Source organism: Marmota flaviventris, chromosome 1 (genome assembly GCF_047511675.1).
Source record: "Marmota flaviventris isolate mMarFla1 chromosome 1, mMarFla1.hap1, whole genome shotgun sequence".
NCBI lineage: Eukaryota > Metazoa > Chordata > Mammalia > Rodentia > Sciuridae > Marmota > Marmota flaviventris.
This window is the reverse complement of record NC_092498.1, coordinates 26,386,196-26,407,468: the sequence shown is the minus strand read 5'-3', so window position 1 is coordinate 26,407,468 and position 21,273 is coordinate 26,386,196. Positions and strand designations below refer to the sequence as shown.

Genomic DNA, 21,273 nt, shown 5'->3' with positions numbered 1-21,273 from the left:
TTATTGAAAACATCAGCATAATATCAGAAAAGTTATCAATTTCTTTGGAAAGACTGCTAATTCTCTTAACTTAAATTGTAAACATAGCGTACTAGGACTCTTGCTTGCATGTGAACTACTCTAAATAGTTGAGCCAAAAAAAAAATTATGTAGGGTCTTTACCTATCAAATCTGGGAGTCATTTAGACTGCAAGCTTTGTTGGATCTAGGGACTGACAGTGTATTTGTAGCATTATCTTCTAGCAACTCCTTTCTTACATTCTCTCAGGTTCGTATCCAGTGGAGAAGAATGTATGTCTGTTTCTCAATAGTTTTCCACAACTGCTTCTGCATTCTGGGACCTTTGATTTGTCTCATGTCCACTCTTGAACAATTTACTATAAATTTGATCAGATCTGAGTACAGCCTATTGCAGAGCCAGAAGCAGGCCGATACCATCAACATATATGGATAGAGTGGAGAATTTAGGTACTGTTATCAGAAGTGTACAGAAATACTGGGCAGCAACAAATACGTTGGTCAAAGTAACACAAGTTATACCTGTTATAAAAAGCAAATGTTAGTTGTGAATGAAACAGTGAAAATAAAAATAAAAATACATACGGTTTTACTCTTAATTTGCAAATATGCAAATCAAAGTCTAATAGTCCTCCTCTTCTGTATTGGAAAAGGAAAAGATAGAGGGGAGTGTTTTCCTTCCTTTGATGGTGGAGTTATCTTATAAATAAATAAGTTGTAGATACCATAATGGTGGGCATAGAGCCAAGTATCCGTGTCCCTGAATGCAATTATGAGGTTTTCATCTCTTGTCTTAATCCCTATTAAACTACTCCTCCAGCCAAAAATCCACAAAGTTGAGTTCATGTCTGGGACTAGGAGAGAGAAAAACCTGTTTTCTTGAGCAAGAAAGTAACTGGAATTTGAGTCTACATTCTTGGTACATATGACACTCGGCAGTGTAATGGTAAAGCTATGATGACTGGCTTTCCCTGGGGAAAAAGCCCTCATTAGTAGGTTTTGCCAACTTGCATGGTGTAAATACTCTTTTTTTCAAATATTTTTTGTGGTTGTATATGGACAGAATGCCTTTATTTTGTTTATTTTTATGCATTGCTAAGTATTGAACCCAGTGCTTCACATATGCTAGGGAAGCACTCTGCCACTAAACTACAGCCCCAGCCAGTAAATACTCTACTATAACCAGCCATGGTTGGTCAAGCTACTAACATGATGTTGTTGAATGCAGAATTGGGAAGAGATGCATACGTTCCACTTATGTGATCACATAACAGCAGGCCCTATCACTGCAGTGGGCCTCTTTTTTACTCCTCCTTTTCCTTCTGTGTCTTCTCCTACCTCACATTCCTTTAGAATGTTTTTTTATTATCTTACCTGTGAGGGGAGATCATTATTGCTCTGGTAAGAATGAGTTGCCAGTTCACCTTTGGCTGGTGGTCTCTCACCCTGTCCTAACTGTCCAGTTCCTTGTGGCCACAGGAGTAGATAATATATATCAGCTTATCAGTGAGTTTTGTTCTCTCTAGAATCTTTTTTTTTCAATTATCATCACCCTTGAAAAGAGATAAGAATGCACAGAAATCCCTCAGAAAAAAGATTCTATGTAAAGGAGAATTACTGAGATGCAAGAATGGATGTGGATAGGGGCATGCATGATGAGGAGCCCACACAAAAAGCACCAGGCACAGCTTAGGCATGCCTCAGATATACCTAGAATCAAAGTGTCCATGTCAGAGAACAGTGAATCTCTTCCCCATTTTATAGACTATAAGCTCCTTCCCCCAGACTCTCTAAGTTCACCAAGGATAAGGTAGACACCATATTTCCTTTATTATTGTCATCAAAACCTCACCAATTAATTATTGGGTAAATGTAATGGTTGGCTTTACCTGGAACTCTGAAATTCAGTAAAGTTTTGGATTCAATCAGAAGATTTATCAGCTAACAGAATATTATATAAGTAATATTGAACACAGACAAAATGTAAAAATAGTTCAGATTTATTTATTTCGTAATAGTGATTGACTTTCTCCCGAATTATGAAGCATAATTACTGTGACATAAACATAATCAAGGTGTAGAAATTAAATTGATATGACTTGCTTGCATGTAACTTTTTGTATATAGTACACCTGATATCTCCAGATCGATTAGGACTGTCATCAAGATAATCTTTGATATCTATGGACCTCTCCACTGCAATGTAGACTTTACCCTTTAGGTAGGGAGGAGGTAAAACAGGGCACATAATTATCTAGTAGCCAAACTGCTAAAGAAATATAGGTTAATAGAGAGCAGTAATATTTCTTAGTGCAGATATTTGTGCTTGATAAGCTTTCAGACTGAAACTTTTACCAATCAACTAAATTAAAAGAAAAATAAGAATAAAAATTATGGAATTCAGTGAACATGGATAAAATGGCTTCAAAAAACTCAGTAATGAGGGAGTTTATTCCTTGGTTAAAATGTAGTTAGTGCCTCCTGGTGAAAACCAGTAAGTAATAGGTGAATAACTTACATTCCTCTGGTCCTTGGTCTACCTCCTGGAGCACCAGAGTCCATTTTATATCACAGGAACCATCTCTGATATCTACTCCATGTCTTTTCAGATCTAATATACAGTTAATTTCATCATTTTCTAATTAAATTCTGATAATGCAGTTTCCAAACTTTATGAATGTTGCTAGTCCCATCTGAAGTGCTACAATTTGTTAATATTTATAAAAACTGTAACTTGCTAAACTAAACAAAGATTTCCAGGTATAGCAGGATCCATGTAGAGTGTAAGGAGACCAGCCCCTGCTGATTTTGCATGCTTTCTGCCAAGTATATAAAAATTACATTAGTTTCAATAACAACCATGTTTCATTATTGCTTGTATTTAGTTGACAGTCAAAAAAAATGCCAAGGATGCTTTCTGACCAAGAAAAGCAGATCCCCTGACGTCCAGGAACTGGCCTGACACTATCAGACCAAAATTCTATAGATAGATGCAGCATTCAGATTTTGATTTCTAATATCATTCCCCAATAAAAGGAACTAGAGCTCCTTGAAGAAATGACTAAGTACAAGACTGAGCCAAAAAATATAAAAGATGAATGTAAAGTCAGTGGCCAAGGCTAGAATAATTTGACCAAGAAAATAAATATATCACATTATAACCCAAAGTATAAATAAATGTCCATAAATCCATACTAATGGCAAGGGACCAGGGGAGAAGAAATAAATCTCCATGAAATCTAGATAGTTGATGTAAATATTCCCTTTTCAAGGAGATGTAATAAAACTCTCCATTTTCTTACCTGTGGGTTATGTTTAGTGACTTGCTTCCAAAGAGCACAGTTTAGAAAGAGAGGGGAAAATAACTTTACAATAGAAAGTCCTAGCAAATACTATCTTAGCCAAGGTTAAACACTATCAGTAATAAGTCATCTTGATATGTACCCTTGATATGAAGGGCTGAAACAGTTCTTTACCTTGTGATTTCATCCCTAAAGCATATAACCCCAGTCTAACAATGAGAAAAACATCAGGCAAACCAAAATTGAAGGACATTCTACAATATATCTGATTAATACCCCAAATTGGCAGGTCATCAAAAACAAAGTTTAAGAAATTGTTAAAACCCAGATAAACCAAGAAGACATGACAAGTCAACAAGTCAATATAGTATGGTATCCTGGATGGACTCGGGTGGGGAGACATTAGGGAAAAAAACTAGTGAAATATGAATAAAATAAGAAGTTTAATTAATAATGTATCATCATAGGCTCATTGGTTCTTACAAATGTACCATAATAATGTAAGGTGAAAAAAGAAAAGATGAGCAAGAGTATACAGGCACTCACTGTACTATCCTTGCAACTTTTCTGCAAATGTAAAACTATTCTAAAATTAGAGGTTTATTTAAAGCTGGAAAAAGAAATTCTGCAGGAAGAACAGAGGCACTTTAGTCATATATACTCAATTATTGCCTAGTATCATGATGAAAAAATACTTTACATGTAATATTAGATGTTTTGCTATCTTTTATTTGCTCTATAGCCTTAAGTTCTTTGGAAAATAACCAGTTCTGAGTTAACCTCAATGAATTCAGCATAAACCCAAAGCTGTGGAACTGATTTGAGTTTTCACTATATAGTAAAACAAGGCTGGGCGCAGTAGCGCATGTCTATAATCCCAGTGGCTCAAAAGAGGCTGAGGATCACGAGTTCAAAGCCAGCCTCAGCAACTCAGTGAGACCCCTTCTCTAAATAAAATACAAAATAGGGCTGGGGATGTGTCTCAGTGGTTGAGTGCCCCTGAGTTCAATCCCAGGTACCACCACCCCCCTCAAAAAAAAGATCTCTTAACTGTTCCAATCAGATTTTGAATAAGGCAAGAGAAAAATAGATAAGGTCTCCACCCAATATCTTTTGGCACCTCCTTTGTAAACTTACATTTGGAATCCATAAAACCGCCTTTTTTTTTTTTTGGATACTGGGAATTGAACCCATGGGTGCTTAACCACTGAGCCACATCCCTAGCCCTTTTTATTTTTTATTTTTGAGACAGGGTCTCACTAAGTTGCTCAAGGACACACTTAAGCTACTGAGCCTGGCTTTGAATTTGTGATCCTCCTGCCTCAGCCTCCAGCCAGATCTGCTGGATTACAGGCAGGCACCACCATGCCCATCATAAAACTGATTTTTAATTAGTTACATTATCTTTCTCTACCCCTACTTTCATCCCACCTCAATGACTACTTGGAATATCAAGGATTATGTCTGGATTGCTCACCAATGTTTCCTCAAATTCATTGAGTATTTTATGAATGAATGAAGGGTAAACAAAAAGATAAGATTTTATATAAACTGATGGGAAGATTGGTACCAGAAACTGGAAAGAATTTTAACATACCCAATCACTGTCAAAAAGGTTTAAGATGAACTGTTCTAAAAACAGAATGCATATTTTAGCAGCAGTCATTATTTTTAACAGTCCAGTACAGTAGAATATTATATTAAATTAGGAGAACAAGGAAACCATTTGTAACTAATTTAGCTTGGAAGGCTAACTATTAATTTTATTGAATAAAGGTAGAACTTTTATGATTGATGCAGTAAAATTATGTAACTATAAGCAAATGATGACAACTGATTGAACAGTTTTAGGTAAAAATTACACAGTCTTGCTTTACAGTACTAAACTTCTGAGTTTTAATCATCTTCTCACAGGTTATAAAAGCAAATTATTTTCTAAGGAAAATCATGATACTGTGCCTCTAGGTACCTCTTTAGCCCACCTGTAGGAAATAAATTTTATGCATCTTCTTGGGTATGTGTCTGGTCATTGTTAAGAGAACATTGGCCCTGCTCTCCAACCAGTTGATTTTCTCAGCTTAGGGATCCACCATTCATTGGTAAAATAAAATATTTTCAATCTAGGACTTTATTAGACCTACAATCTTATATTATTTGCTACCCAGTTACTATGCAATGCTTTGTTATGTGGAATTACATTTTTAAAAGAATTCCTGAAACCTGTGAGGTCAGCTCATTCATTAACATTGAAGATTGTTAGCCTGGGGTTCACATACCCTATTGGTTTTTATAAAGTGTGAGATGTGTGTGCACTCGTGTGTGTGTGTGTGTGTGTGTGTGTGTACAAAACTCCTAGTATACTCTAGTGTAACTTCATTGGAATTTCAGGGTGATCCATAATTCAGAAAATGCCCCCTCCTTTATATCAAAGTTTATTCTTGAATCAAGTCAAACTATCAAATAGTTATAAACTTATTCAGTATTATGTTTGCTGTTTTAAAATTTTTATATTTTGTTGGTTTTGGTGTGCCTATTCAGTTTGCATAGACGAGATCTGTCATTATAATGATACTTGATAATAGTGCTCTACACCAGGATAGCCTTTATAAAAACCAATAGGACAGATTTCTATTGGTTCTTAGTCCTAGGAAAGACTGGGCTTCTCCTGAATGTGTGGTTTTGGTTTTTGTAAACAAGTGAATCTTGAAACTGTTCATAAGTCCCTCTTCACTTTGAAAAGTAAGTAACTAGGGCCAAATTTGTAGGTACCCTTTACCAAAGGTAATCAAAGTATTAATCTAAACCATAACAGCATATTATTAACTTCCTATTGCCATTTCCCATCATTCTAAGTTCCTACTTAGAATTATCTCATGATAAAGCTTCATATCCATTTGGAATAAAATGTAAATTATAAATAGTAATATAAAAATCAACTGAGCTAACACCTAGAAAAAATTCTTTAAACTGCACTTTACTAAAATTAAATTCCTTACTTCCTTTTTGATTTTGTTCTTTTTTAAAAGTTCAGACAATAAAAAGGAAAATGTTTTTAGTCCTTAATGCATAAAAAAATATTTTAATATATAAGATGAGGAAATGCACATTTTAGAAGCTACATGGTACATTACATCAAAATTAAATATTACACTTTAGGAAAATACTGGAATTAATTTTGGCACAATTTTAAAGTCAATATTAAGGTATAAAATACCTTATAAAATTGGTTATAATTTTATTACATTTACTATTAAAACATATATAACATTTGCATTTTAAGTAGTATTTTCTTTAAAACAAAGATACTTTACAAAGATGCTTTCTAAATAAAAAAGAATTGACAAAGTACCTGAAAAGAGGGGAATATAATATCAACAAAGCAACTGTACATCAGAAAAAATATATATATAACCTTCAAAATTAAGGAATTAGAAATTATAATCTTGATAATAACTATAGGAAATATTTGACCTCACAAGTACTGACAGATTTAAGCTTTCATTTGGTGGCATCTTGTTTGAGGTATTTTCTGTGTTTTCCCACTTAAATGTAAATCTCACGTTTTATAAAATCCAATCCTGTAAGATTAGAAAGGATAAATTAGTATTTGTTCTAATATGACTCATGAGATTCTATTCTTTTGTACAACCCTATTGAAAAAAGTAATTTAAAAAGACAAAGTATGTCTGGTGTTTAAAACTTCATCAATTAATTTAATATGAATAATTACAATGTTATAAGCTATTTGTAGGTGAAAAATAAAATAATAGTTTCAATGATCTATCAAACTGTATTATATTCCAACATTATTTAAAATCAAGCATTTATATATCAGAGCTCTCGTGATTTCTAAATAATATAAAAATCAATAAAAATGAACATTAAAGGCCCTTATTAGGAAAAATCTAAACATGTCAAATTTGCTAGTTTGTTTGATAAACTTGAAAAAAATCAGAAGGATGAAATATTTAATTTTTAATAAAGCTAAACTGCTACTCTCTTAAATGCACATTTAAATTACCTCCTGTATTTTCTATGGAAAATTATACTTGGAAGGTGTCACCTGTCTTCTGCCCATTCCATGAGACCTTGAAAGTAAGCAGTCTATATACATGTCCCAAAAATCCTGAGCTATATTTAAGAAGACAGTATAATGTCCAGGCCGCTGGGATTTCTGCAAGAACAACATGAAATTCCAGAAAGCATCCACATTGTGCTCTATCTTGAGTTCTTTGAGATCTATCAATGTCAAAGAGCAAGCATTCCAACACTGGAGATCAATGTCTTCTGTAATCCCTGGGCTGACACTGGCAAGCACTCCCTTTTGAAATTCAAAGTCAGCATTAACCAGATTGATCAGCATAATGCAGCCCAGTAGGTAGAACCATCTTCTTGTGGCAGAACCCATATTCTATATAAAAAAAAAATATATAAGGGGGGATATTTTTAACTTAGTAAGAAAATTATTCAATTACTCAGTGATCTATTTAAATTTAGAAAATTATAAATAAGTGAGCATATTTTTGATAGAGCCAAATTCTGTGTATTTCTTGGTTTTCCTCTAAGTTGCTGATTCTTAGACCTTTCTTTGAAAGGATTTTACAATTCAACTTGATTACCAAGATTCTGATAAACAGTCTTGGGAGCCATTGAAAGCCAACACATTTATGAAGATGTGGTAGGTTCATTTCCTTACTTTTACATCTGGAAGAAACCTTCTCCCTTTGCAGATTAATACAAATGCTCAGTGATATGGCTTGGCAACTGCTCAGGTCTCTTATCTCCCTACTGAAGGCTCCTACCAGAATACATTTTAAGTCAGTGGATCAAAATGCAGTCCATTCTATGTGTAACCACAGGGAGTTATTTTTTAATCCAATTGTTACAAATCTATTAATCGAAATGATACTGAATCTCTCAAACACCATTCTAAGTTTCAAAGGTACTGCTGCTTCCATTTTTTCATTAAAGATAAATGTCTGGTGAATCTGTGGCTTCTCTTAGGTTGTTCAGTAGCTGGCTGGAGATTAACATACATACATAAAGGAGCATGAAAACCAAGGTAGACATGCTAGTATGAGATGATGCAAGGCACTTAGGTTTAGCAAAATCTTGACATTTTCTAATGCTTCTTTGCACAAGTTTTCCTGCCAATTGATCGCTCAGTAACTCGGACTAAGCACATAAGTGGAAAACAAGGACTAAGTTGGCAATGAATTGCTACAGAGCTACTATTTTCCAAACTGGCTTTAAAAATGCCGCTGACAGCATACCACCTTGACAGCTAGCTCAGAGACTTGGAGTGAGGACAGCAGATCCAGAACCCTAGGACTCGCCTCCTTTCCTTCATTGCCTTCCACCTCCTCCCTCCAAAAAGTTAGGTAAAAGAGAAAACAGACCAAACAAAGTTAAACAGAATATTCAGGTCGTTTTACCTCTCGAAAATTGTGCAGATTCCTCAAACGGAGCTGACAGTGGCCAGTTTATGATTTGAGTTCTAAAAAGAGAGGGGTGGGATGGACGAATTTTCTTCCTCCTGAATTTCAGGTTAGCTTCCCGACCAGCACCCTCCGCCCTGTGTCGCCTCTCTGGGACGCAAAAAAGAGAAGCCGCGCGGAAATCGAGTACCTCTCGTCGGTGTCCAGTCGCGAGCTGCTCCTCACTGGGAAGACACGGGGCCTCGGACTCTGGAGGAACGAGGTCTCAGGACCCACCCCCGGAGCCAGGCGAAAGGCGGGAGACCTAGCTCGGAGATCTGCCTGGAGCGCTCGCTGGGCGCCCAGTGGCTCTGGGGAACCCTCTCGGCGGCGCGGCGCTTGGGCGTTGGGAGCCTCTGGCTAGCGGAAAGCTGCGCTGTGGGTCCACTCCAGCCGCGTGGAGCTCCGGAGTCCGATCGCAGCCCGAACCGCGCTTCTTTTCTAGGGACCCTGCGAGGGGGCACCAGTGGGTGGCCACGCTCCCGAGGCCCCGCCCTCACCTTGCCACCACCAGACCCTGGACCAGCGGGCTCGCCACGCGCAGCACCCTGGCCTTCCCTGCCGCTCCCGCTGCACTTAAAGCCCCAGGGTCTTTCTTCCTGTCTCCTGTTTTCTTTCTCTTTGCTGAGAATATCCATCTTGGCAGTAGTCAGTCAACACTCCCAAGCTATCTTCTCTCTCTGCATCCAGCCACCACCCCTATTCTATCCAAAGAAAAACTCTGCAAGGTGTGGGGACCTGTTAACAGTCTTAATCATCCAGGAAGGGTTCTCACCTCCAACTAAGCACCGCTTAAATTACTAACACTAAAACGCGCACAAACATACCCTCCCTACCACCTAAATATACCTTTAACTCTGGGAAGAGTTTTCTCTAGCCTTCAATAGAAGCAAGGAAGGCGTGGACAAGTCCCTGTTATACTTGTATATTGCCCATGGGTTCCAGTCTTGGCACATCCTTTGGACTGTGTTTAAGTCTGTCTTCTGTGCCCAAACCCCAGAAGCAATGATCCAAAACAAGTTGCTTTAGTCCCTCCTCCCCTTAAGTGTGTCCTCTTCCTCACAAGATCTTGAGTTAGGATGGTGAGAATGTGGGGTGAGATGTATGCCAAATCCAAAACCCCTAAGCCCCATTCATTGCTAGGACTAACCACTATCAGAGCTCTATCCTGTTCTCATCATTATAGTGAAATTAATGTGACTAATCATTGGTTCTTCCCAACAATACCCTTGTGTGCCCCTTCTACAACCAAGACCAGCTCTTACACAAAACAACCGAGAAAAGAAGATTCATTTATCTTGAATTGGGGAGGATGAATACAAATCCATCTCACACCAGACTTTTTCCTCTACTCTAGGGTTGTAATCATCTCAGTCCACCATCAATCACTGACTCTGAAAATTAGAGAAATTAAAAGTGACCCAATTTAATATCCCATCTGAAACTTTAACTTCCCACCCCCCCAAGGAATTCCCCCATCCACCAACACTGTTCAATTTAACTCGACCTTGAACACACACACCCTTTAAGCAAGAAACTCTTCCCATCTTTGAATTGACATTCAACAGATCCTTCTAAAATGAATCAGTACTCATTTCTCCTTTGAATAGCCGCATAGTTATCATAGTTTTTTGTGTAAAATACATTATTTTTATGAAACATTGTATCTTCATATAAGTATTACAAAGTATAGAAAATTGAAAAATAAAGAAAAATAGGAAGCCGCAGGAATAGTTGGTGGATTGTTCTGCTATAACAAAATACCTAAGACTGGATAATTTATAAAGAACAAATTCATTTCTAACAGTTCTAGAGGCTGGAAAGTATAAGATGAAGATGCTAGGCATAAAGGTAAAAAGAAAATGCTGTGTGAAGTATCCTTTATAAGACATTTGATCTCATTCTCCAGGGAGGAGTCCTTAGTACTGAATCACTCCCAAATGTACTAGTACTTAATACTATAGTATAAGATTTAGTTTTGAGGGACTGGGGTTGGGGCTTAGTGGTAGAGCATTTGCCCTATATGTGTGAGGCACTGGGTTTGATTCTCGGCACTGCATATAAATAAGTAAAAATAAATAAAGGTCCATCAACAACTAAAATAATTTTTTTTAAGATTTAGTTTCAAGATGAATTTTGGAGGGACACAAACATTCCATAGCACCAATAGATGTTAAAATGCAATTATCAGGGCTTGGGGTGTAGCTCAGTGGTAGAGCTCTTGCATAGCAAATACAGTGCCCTAAATTCAATCTCCAGTACCACAAAATAAATAAATAAACAAACAAACAAATAAATAAAAACAACTTAAAAAACAAAACCAATTAAGATTAATAATATTTAGCATAACTTCTTATAGTACTTTTTAAATTAATATTATCTCAAATATTTTGTAATTAAAATGCATTTGTAAAGAATATTAGATTATAAAACTCCTGAATAACTGGGTATTATTACAACACACACACACACACACACACACACACACACACAAGCAGAAAGAGAGAGAGAGAGAGAGAGAGAGAGAGAGGTGATTTCCTAAATAGAAACCTCAATAAATCAATAATAAAAATAGCCTACTAGAAAAAATAAAGGATATTACTAAGCAGTTCAAAGAAGAGTAATCCCTGATATCCTGTAAACATGAGAATAGATGTTTAATTTCAAGGAGATGGTATATTGTTTTCCTTAATTTAAGCTTAACAAATATTAAAGTTTTTGGATATGCATTGTTAGCGAGTTTTGGGGCAAATGAACCCATTGTATACTTCTGGCAAGAGTATGAGTTTGTATAATCACCATGGAAGAATACTAGCATCATCTCTCTAATCTCTAAATGATCCAGAAATTCTACTCATGCTGTCTATACTCAAGTCAGTGACAGAAAAATATCATTTATGTGATGTTCTACTGCAATATTAGGATTAGAACCCCAGCTAGAGGATGACAAATATCTCTTAACTCATTGTTGGAGAATCAAGACAGTGAAATCTTCATGGAAAGAAGAGGATAGAGAAAGAAGAAGAATCAAAAAATCAGGAAAAGGAAGAGGAGAGACAAGAGGAATGTAAGATATACATAGTTACAATAATACTTTGTTAAATTGTTAAATATTTATGATAAAAAGGGAAATAGAAATGTGGAATTTGGACTTTGTAAATTGTTACTATATATGGTAAAATTTATTGGCTAATTTCTATGACAGATATAGAAAACATGATGTTTGAACTCTCAGAGGATTAAAATTGAATAAAAAGCAGATTAAAAAATAAGAACCAATTGAGAAAGCAGGAAGAGGGGAAAAAAGAAGTATACAGAAAAATGACATAGCACAGTTAAGATGGGAGAATCAAGTTGATAATCAAGAAAGTAAATGGTCTGAATTGTAAATAAAAGAAGGAAAATGTTTATTTTCAATTCTCAAGATACACAGAAAAATAGGACAGGAAAACTTAGAAAGAATGGAAATAAATATACCATGCAAATGTTATTTGTTTTTAAACTGATATAGCTTTATTAATCAAAATGCATGGCAAAGGAGAGAGAACACTGTATAATAATAAAAGATTCAATGCATAAAGATTGAAATATTCTAAATTTATACGTCTGATGATGCAGTTGCAAAGTACATAAAGCAAAAATTGACAGAACTAGAGGGAAATTTTCCCAAATTCATAGTGGGAGATTTAAATAAGACTTAAAGTCAAGAAAATAATTAGTAAAGGTATAGATGAAATCAACAACACAATTATATATATAGTTATATATTTATATATAGTATATATAACTATATATAATCTTTATATATACATATAACTATATAATCTTTATTACAGAATACATTCCTTTCAATAGAAAATAAAGCAAGTCTCATGTAATATAAAGCAAATCTTTATAAAATTCACAAATTGTTATCCTTCTAACTGGGTTGCCTGACCATAAAACAGAATGTTTAAAATTTTAAGAGCTGATTTAAGAAGTATAAAAACAAGAATATGAATTTCCATATAGTTGGAAATTTTAAAATAAATTATTTAGTCAATAATTTTAAACAATAAATTTAAAAATAAAATATGGAAATTATAAAATATTAAAACTGTGTGATAAAAATACTGCATATCAAAACTTGTGATTATTGAATTCTTACAAGTCCTTTGAAGGAAGTAAACACCTTCATACTAGTGGCCAAAAGAAAAGAGGCTATAAATAAGATACGAGGAATATAAGCAACTAAAGTTAACATTTAAAGGAATAACAGAAATAAAGGATCCCAAAAGTTCAGCCATTTTATAAAAATACACATTAATGACATATGCAAAAAAAAAAAAAGAGTTAATTCTCTTGGTAAAATGGATTGACCTTTGGTGAGACTGATCAAGAAAAAAAATTTAAAGGTTCAAATAAGCAATATTAGGAGTGGAAAGTAGTATCTATTTATAGACACACAAAAAGCTTAAAGATACATGAATACAAAGAACCATAATTTAAAGAACTTAATAAATTCCTGGAAAATAACTGTAAAATTCATGTTAGCGGCCAGGCAAAACAGCACCTACTTGTAACCCCTACCACTTGGAAGACTGAAGCAGGAGGACCATAAGTTTAAGGCTAGCCTGGGCAACTTAGTGAGACAGTGTCAACATAATTTTTTTTTTAACTTGAGGCTATAGCTTAGTGGTATAGCATTTTCCTGGTATGCAGGAGGCCCTGGGTTCAATTCCTCATACCACAAAATAAAAAATTCATCTATGACAAAATCCAAAAGCTGAAGAGTAAATAAATAAGTAAATAAAGCCCATATGACTTTTCAAGTATCAAATACTTCCCCAAAAGAGGGAAAGTTCCCAGACTCATTCTTGACACCAGAATGAAAAGAGGACAGTATGAAAAGAGTTAAATCACAAGGCCACCTTACTAATTATTTTAGAGATGAAAAAATTCTACATAAAATATTGCCAAACAAAATTCAGCAGAATTTATAAAAATATACATCAGTGTCAAGCTGGGATTATCCTAGCCACGTGAGAATAGACCAACCCTTGAAAAACTATATCAACACATAAAAGAAACCAACCACTTGATAAAATTTAACACCAATTTATTATTTAAAAAACAAAATCTTGTCAAACTAAGAAGAGAAGGATATTTTAAGTATTTTTTTAATATTTTTTTAGGTGTAGATGGACACAACACAATGCTTTTTTTTTTTTTAATGTGGTGCTGAGGATCGAATCCAGGTCCCGCCTGTGCTAGGTGAGCGCTCTACCACTGAGCCACAATCCCAGCCCCTGGAAGAGTATTTTCTTAAACTTATAAATGTTATTCACCAAAACCCTACAACAAACATCTCTATTATTTTAGGTGCTAGGAAGAGTACAATGGTCCAATTAATCTAGAACACTAATTGACTCTATCTCGTCACTTTGAATAAATTTCTAACTTGTGATAAGTTGTTTCACTTCCAAGACAATTTCTTAAAGGAACTCTCGTACATGGGTACCAAGAGATGTTGGCTAGAATGGAATATTCATAGTTGTAGCACTGTTCATAAAATTAAAAATGTGGAAATAGTCAAAATGACCATGAACAGGAGTACAGATAAATTAACTGTAGTGCATTCAATATAATGGGATGTAATTCAGCAGTGAAAATGAACAGACTACAGCTATATGCATTGTAGATGAAAAAGCAAATCTCAGAAGATTTCATTTTTACAAAGTTCAAAGGCAAGCAAAATTAAAACATATATTCTTCATGAATACTTTCATATTGAAAAGCAATTTTAATAGCAACTAATTAGGACAAAATTCAGGAGAGAGGTTTGGTTTGGGCATACAAGGAAATGAGACCTGGAAAGAATGCATAGAGAAACTCTACAGATAGTGATTTTGCTAGTTTTTATAATCATGGCTTCTAACTTGTATATGTTGTCTATTTTTCTATTATAAGAGGAGATAATAAAACATTGTAGGACAATTGTAGAAATAACATATTTCAAAGATAGGAAGGTCAAACTTGGCTGATCACATTGATGGGAGATGGAAAGAAAATTTTTTTAAAAAACTAATGTTTTCATAATACCTACTTTGGGGGGTGACATTGACAAATATGAAAGAGGAAAAGGAAGATGGTTAGTAAGGAAGATGAATTTGATTTCAATATGTATTGCATTAGAGTTGATTCTAGATCTTCTGAAATATCTAAAATTTAGCTAGACGTATAGATAGATTAGGAGACCTCTGCTTTGATAGAAAATTCTTTGCTGCCATGAGGTACATTTACAGAAGAAAGTTGAGAAGAATATGGGAACTATGCTCAAATTTAAACCTCCATAAACTGCAAACAGAATCAATGAAGGGAAAAGAGAAGGAACAATTAGCTAATACAAAGATCCAGAATGGTATAATATCACAGAACCAGAGAAAAGATATAGTTGAAAAACTACATGACTTTCGTAGTTTAAAACATTTCAGAAAGGGTTAGGAATATTAGATTGGAAATAGGTTTCATTTGGCAGAAATAGGTACAGTAGCAAATTTCAAAAGCACATTTTTTATTTAGATTTCATAGTTGGTTATTTATAAAGCCTAATGTAGAACCTAACTCATCCATTCAACTTATAATATCAAAGATAAACCACTAAGCAAATGTTTTCCAAGTCATTCATTATTTTTATTAAAATCATCTTCATGACTGCAGCAATGTATTCATCGCCCATTATGATCATTCTGTTCCCAGTGTACTGCCATCATTCCCAGACTTCATCTCCAAATTATATAGTAGAATGCTGCTCTTTCTCTTGATCATGTTGGGCCCTGACCCACTTCAAAGTCTCTTCCACATAAATCAGCCCAACTGCTGAAATAAGGTATCCATATTCACTATATTACTTGGCATGTTTGTGAATTACTACAACATGTTGTCTTAATTTTTTTTAACCATTAGAACATGTAACCCTTCCTACTAGTTTATAAAAAGGAGATCTTCACGTTTTTCTAGAGATTGGCACAAAATATGTTACAGTTTAGATATGAGGTTCTCCCCTCAAAAACTCCTGTTGATGCGGGAATATTCAGAGGTGAAATTATTGAATTGTGAGAGCTATAACCTAATCAATCCATCCTAGTTGAAATCCACTGATCGGGTGATAACTATAGGCAGGTGGGGCGTGGCTGAAAAAGTTAGATGACTGGGGGATGCCCTGAAAGTGTGTACCTTCTCTATGCCGCCTCCTCCTCCTCCTCCTCCTCCTCCCCCCCTTCTCTATGGCTCCTCCTCCTCCTCCTCCTCCTCCTCCTCCTCCTCCTCCTCCTCCTCCTCCTCCTCCTCCGTTTCTCTCCCTCTCTCCCTCTCTCCCTCTCCCTCTCTCTTTCTCCCTCCTGACCATGACTCAAGCTCAGCAGCTTTTCTTCAGGGTACCCCTTCCCCATAATGTGCTATCTCACCTTAGACACAGACCAATGGAGTTAACTGTCCATGGACTAAACCATGAGCCACAAATAAACTTTTCTTTCTTTAGTTGTTCTTGGAGTCACAGCAACGCAAAAGCTGACTAAAACAAAATACAAAGGACAGTCAGCAGTGTTTTTAGCTGATTTATATTTCACATTATTTTTTCCTCTTGAGATCATTTCCAGATTTCCAGCAGCCATACCCCTCAAGTCTTCCACTGTTGCCCACAAAGACTTTCTAGTTTACTCAGGCCAGTAGCCTATTAATTGTCCCTATGCCTCCTACCTTCTAATCACTTTGTTGCAGTTTTGTCATACTTGTGCTTATCCTTTACACAACATCCTTCTCCAGGAAATGCTGCCATCATCACTCACCACCAAACCAGAAGAGCACTCCCCACCCAGCAGGGACATTGTCTGAGTAATGCTGCTGAATACCTACGAAAAAGAATAATTTTTCAATTCATTGACTTTCTGACTCATTATAATAAAAGACATTAATTTAAAATATATACAAGTCCAATTGCCTCTAGTAAACCTTAATAGCAATGTATATATCAATTGTGATTCAATGACCTTAGGGGAAAGAGAGCAGGAAATGAAGCTGAAACAAATAAGTACCTTGCAGAGAAAACGAGCACTCCTTCACCATGACTAATTGAAGGGAGAGGAGGCATTGTTTTTTCAGGAACATAGAAGAGGGAGATGAAAAAATACTATCTATGAGACAAGAGAAAAGTAAAAAAAGCAAAAAAAAAAAAATGGTATGGTGGCATAACAGACATTAAAGGGAATTATATATTATTATTTTTTGTAATCACTGCACATCCCAAGCAATCCTGATTCCCATTACAATACTGGCAAGTAACAAAAATTTTCACAGTTAATATTCCTCTGAGCATATAATCATATATAATAACTTATTAAAAACTAGGAAGATAAATGATAATTACTTTCATCATCTTTATAAAGGAAAATCAGCACGAACTTCATTCAACAAGTATTTGATGCATACCCACTTCTTGCCAGAAACTGAGTTACAATGATAAGCAAGACAGACAAGACTACAGAGGAGGAAAACAAACAATAGGCAAGCAAATAAACATAAAAATAAAAGGGATTATTTTAGCAAGTGACAAATGTTGTGAAGATAATAAAATAGAAGGTGATTGGGAGGTGGGTACAATCTTAGAGGCAGTAACTCTGAAAGACTTCTCTGAAAAGATTACATTTCAGTTGAGACTAAAATTATATGAATCAACTGGACACACAAAGATTTGTGTTGTAACAAGCCAAACAGAGGGGACAGCCAAGATGAATGGTCCAGTTTGTACAAACATTTTATATGTTCAGGAAGAAGAACATAGCTAAAAAATTGTCAGGAGTCAAATTGTGTGGCCTTAAAAGTTTAGATTTTATTCTAATTGCAACAAGCAGATATTGGAAAATTTTAAGCTAGGGGAAAAAACCCACTCTGACTTAAGTTATCAAAGGACCCCACAGATTACTCTGTGGAGCATGGACCAAAGGGGTCAAAAGTAGAAGCAATGAAATCAATTGGGGGGCTTTTACTACAATCTGTACCCAAGATTATAAGTTTGAATGAAGACAGAGGGGGTCAGAATTGGGAAATATTTGGAAATTTAATTAGCAGGACTTCACTGATAAATTGCACGTGAGAAGCCAGAAAGAGTGGAATCAAGGTTGACTGAGGTTTTTTGCTTGCTCAGCCAGTTAGGGAGATGAGGGTGACTAGAGAGAAATGATGTTGTAGCGGAGGTAGAGAGAGATGAGAATCAAGAGTTCTATCTTGGGGCTGGGGATGTGGCTCAAGCTGTAGCGCGCTTGCCTGGCATGCGTGCGGCCCAGGTTCAATCCTCAGCACCACATACAAAGATGTTGTGTCCGCCACAAACTAAAAAATAAATATTAAAAAACTCTCTCTCTCTTTAAAAAAAAAAAGAGTTCTATCTTGAAGGTGTTCTTGAAAGACCTTTTATGAAGAGCTAGTTCTTCAATAAAGATAAGGGATAAAAAGTAGGTCATTCCTTGATATGGAGCCCAGATGGAAGCCCCATATTGGGAAGGCTTATATGCCATCTTAAGGCTGGGGAGTCTTAGAGAACTTTTTAGACTCCCATGAATGGGCATATGAACCATGGAATGCCCTTCAATGGAATGGGGAAAAAAGTGTGTATATGACATGGACTCTGGGTGGGGAGCATGCACAACTTCCATCAAGTTTTTAGTACAGCCAGAATACTTAACCCTGGAAAGTAAAGTCAAGCACTTCCTAACATCTGGCCTTCTGGGTTTTTTCTCTTTTTATTTATTTGTTTTTATGATAATCTGAAAGCAAAGAGTAGAGATGGAATTGTTATTAAAGAACTGAATCTCTGCAAGAAACAGACACATTCTGAGTTAGCTCTCTTTTTAAATTTTTACTTCACTGAGAATATAAATATACTGGTAGCCAGTTTTACATAACTATAACAAAAACCTGGGATAATCCCTTTGCAAAGATTAAAAAAAAAGGTTATTTTGTTCAGTGTTGTAGGCTTCAGTCCATGATCAGTTAACCCTGTTGATTTTTGTCCTGTGGTGAGGCAGCATGCCATGGTGGAAGTACGTGGCAGAGCAAAATCCCTTGACCAGGGCTGGGGTGGTGGCTCAGCAGTAGAACGCTCACCTCACACATGTGAGACCCTGGGTCCGATCTTCAGCACCACATAAAAATAAATAAATAAACAAAATAAAAATATTGTGCCCGTGTATAACTAAAAAAATAAAATAGAAATCCCTTGACTGGAAAGCAAAAAGAGAGTAAAGGTCCCACTATCCCCTTCAAGAGCATGCCACAATGACCTGAACACCAGTCACAGAGCCTTACTTCCTAAATGTTCTACCAACTCCCAGTAGCACAACACTAGGGGGCAAGCCTTAACCACATGAACTTAGGGGACCCTTACGACCCAAGCTATAGCATATTCTCAGGGTAGACTAGAATAGACATCCAGGTTCCTTTTTAAATTCCTTCCTACATTCAAAGTCCTTTGGCATTGCTTGGTGTATGCTATCCTGTAAGCCATCCTGTGCTATCCTGCCAGGCTAAACACACATTCCTCCTTGCCATTTGTAGGACAACTGTTACCTGGGGTGTTTTTAAGTTCTCCCATTGGGGTGTAATTAAGGTATTATGTCCTTTCTATAAGTAGGCATTATATCAAATAGGATTCAGTCAAGGAAGTAGACTCTATAAATGGTTTATGGATAAGGATTTTATTGTAGGTATTATAATTTTTCACAGTTTGGGGAAAAACTGAGGAAATAAATATCTGAAAAGGAATCATTGGAGGATCAAAGAAAAGTCACTAAAAAGGGACCACAAAGGAATGTGCTGAAGAAGTATGTGCAATGATGTTGCTTCTGCAACTGATGGTAAGCATGAAATTATAGTTACAGGTAAGAGAGTTAGAAAAAATGGCTGGACCTACTGGAGGGTAAAGCAAGAACAAATAAGAAGCCAAAAGGACAAACTGAAACCCTAACCCTAACATCAAACCCCAATGATACAGGCCACCTGCAGATAAAGTTAGTGCCTTTGTCCATATTGCTACATGTGGTACTGGTCCAGAAATTGAAATTTGAAGATCTCTTGGGAGTTGGAGAAGCTGTCGAACTGGTTTCTATACTATGTAGACAAAGTGAGGCAGAATGTCAGTAACAAAACACACAAACACACACACACACACATACACACACAAGTACGTGAATTCCTTGGCATACAAAGAACATAGTAGTGATGCCTGGGGCCTGGCACCAACCTTCAGAGCATAATGGATGCTGCTTCTTTCTTCCAAATCTCAGAGAAATGTCCCTAGTGGCCAACATAAAATTGAAACCACAATAAGGAAGGAAATTCTGGGAAGCATAGTTAAGCTGAACTGGCATAGCACAAAATTACCATGTCATGATATTCACCAAAATTCCAAAAGAAAAAGGCAGTGATTCATCTCAACCCCATCCTGTGATCCTACTAATAAGATATAAAACTATGTCGGATGTATAGTTTTATATCTTATTAGTATTCAACAGAAGTGACAAGACAAAATAACTCAATGAACTCTATTTTTTTGGTTCTGACTACCCAACAACTCTTACCTGAGATTCTCATACATTATGACTAACACTAGAATAGGTTTTATGAATTTGGGCTACTGTTTTTTTTTTAAGTAAAACCAAAATAATAATTGGTGTCCATGATTGAATCCAGGGCTTTGAACATGCTAAGCTTACCCTCAGCCCTTAACTTAAATTTTAATTTTTAAATTCTAACATTTAATTGGCATGTAATATTTATACTTATTTATGAGGTACTGTTCATAATTCAATGCATGTATACAGTGTGTAATGATCAGATAATGACAGTTAGCATTTCCATCTCCTCAAATATTATTGTTTCTGTGTTGGGAAAATTCAAACTCTTCTCTAGTTATTTTGAAATGTATAATTACTTGCTGTAGACTACAGTTATCCTATTGTGCCACATAACATTATTGTGTTTTGGCACCCATTATCCACCCAATCACTAAACCCCCTCTTCAATATGCTTCCTGTCCTCTAGGGACCTCTCTATTCTATTCCTTATTTCTATGTGATCAGATTTTAATGCTCACAAATGAGTAAGAACAGGTGGAATTTGTCTTTCTGTGCCTGGCTTATTTCACTTAACATAATGTCCTGCAGTTCCATCCATTTGGGGGCTACTCTTAATAAAATGCAGGGCTGGATGGATCATGGCTTTGACTCAGTGGTAATTCTTAGGTGACTGTGCAAGATTAAAACAATAGGTCAAGATCACTCAATGTCTTACCTAATTCTAATTAGGCTATATAGTCTTTTATATCTAGCATTACTGTAATGTTTGATAAGTAATTTTTATTTACTTTCTTTTCATAAAACTTCAATATTTTAGAAGGAAGTAATATAAAATTATGTAATTATTGGTTTTTCTCCTCTTTGAAC

At 35.7% G+C, this 21,273-nt stretch overlaps 1 protein-coding gene across 1 annotated transcript; it reads right to left on the bottom strand.

Moving 5' to 3' along the window:
- Positions 1-7,353: 7,353 nt before the first annotated feature.
- On the bottom strand, positions 7,354-7,728 carry Fam237b (family with sequence similarity 237 member B). Its single transcript, XM_071607443.1, has one exon. The coding sequence runs from the start codon at positions 7,726-7,728 to the stop codon at positions 7,354-7,356; it is 375 nt and encodes a 124-aa protein (XP_071463544.1).
- Between the last annotated feature and the right edge of the window lie 13,545 nt (positions 7,729-21,273).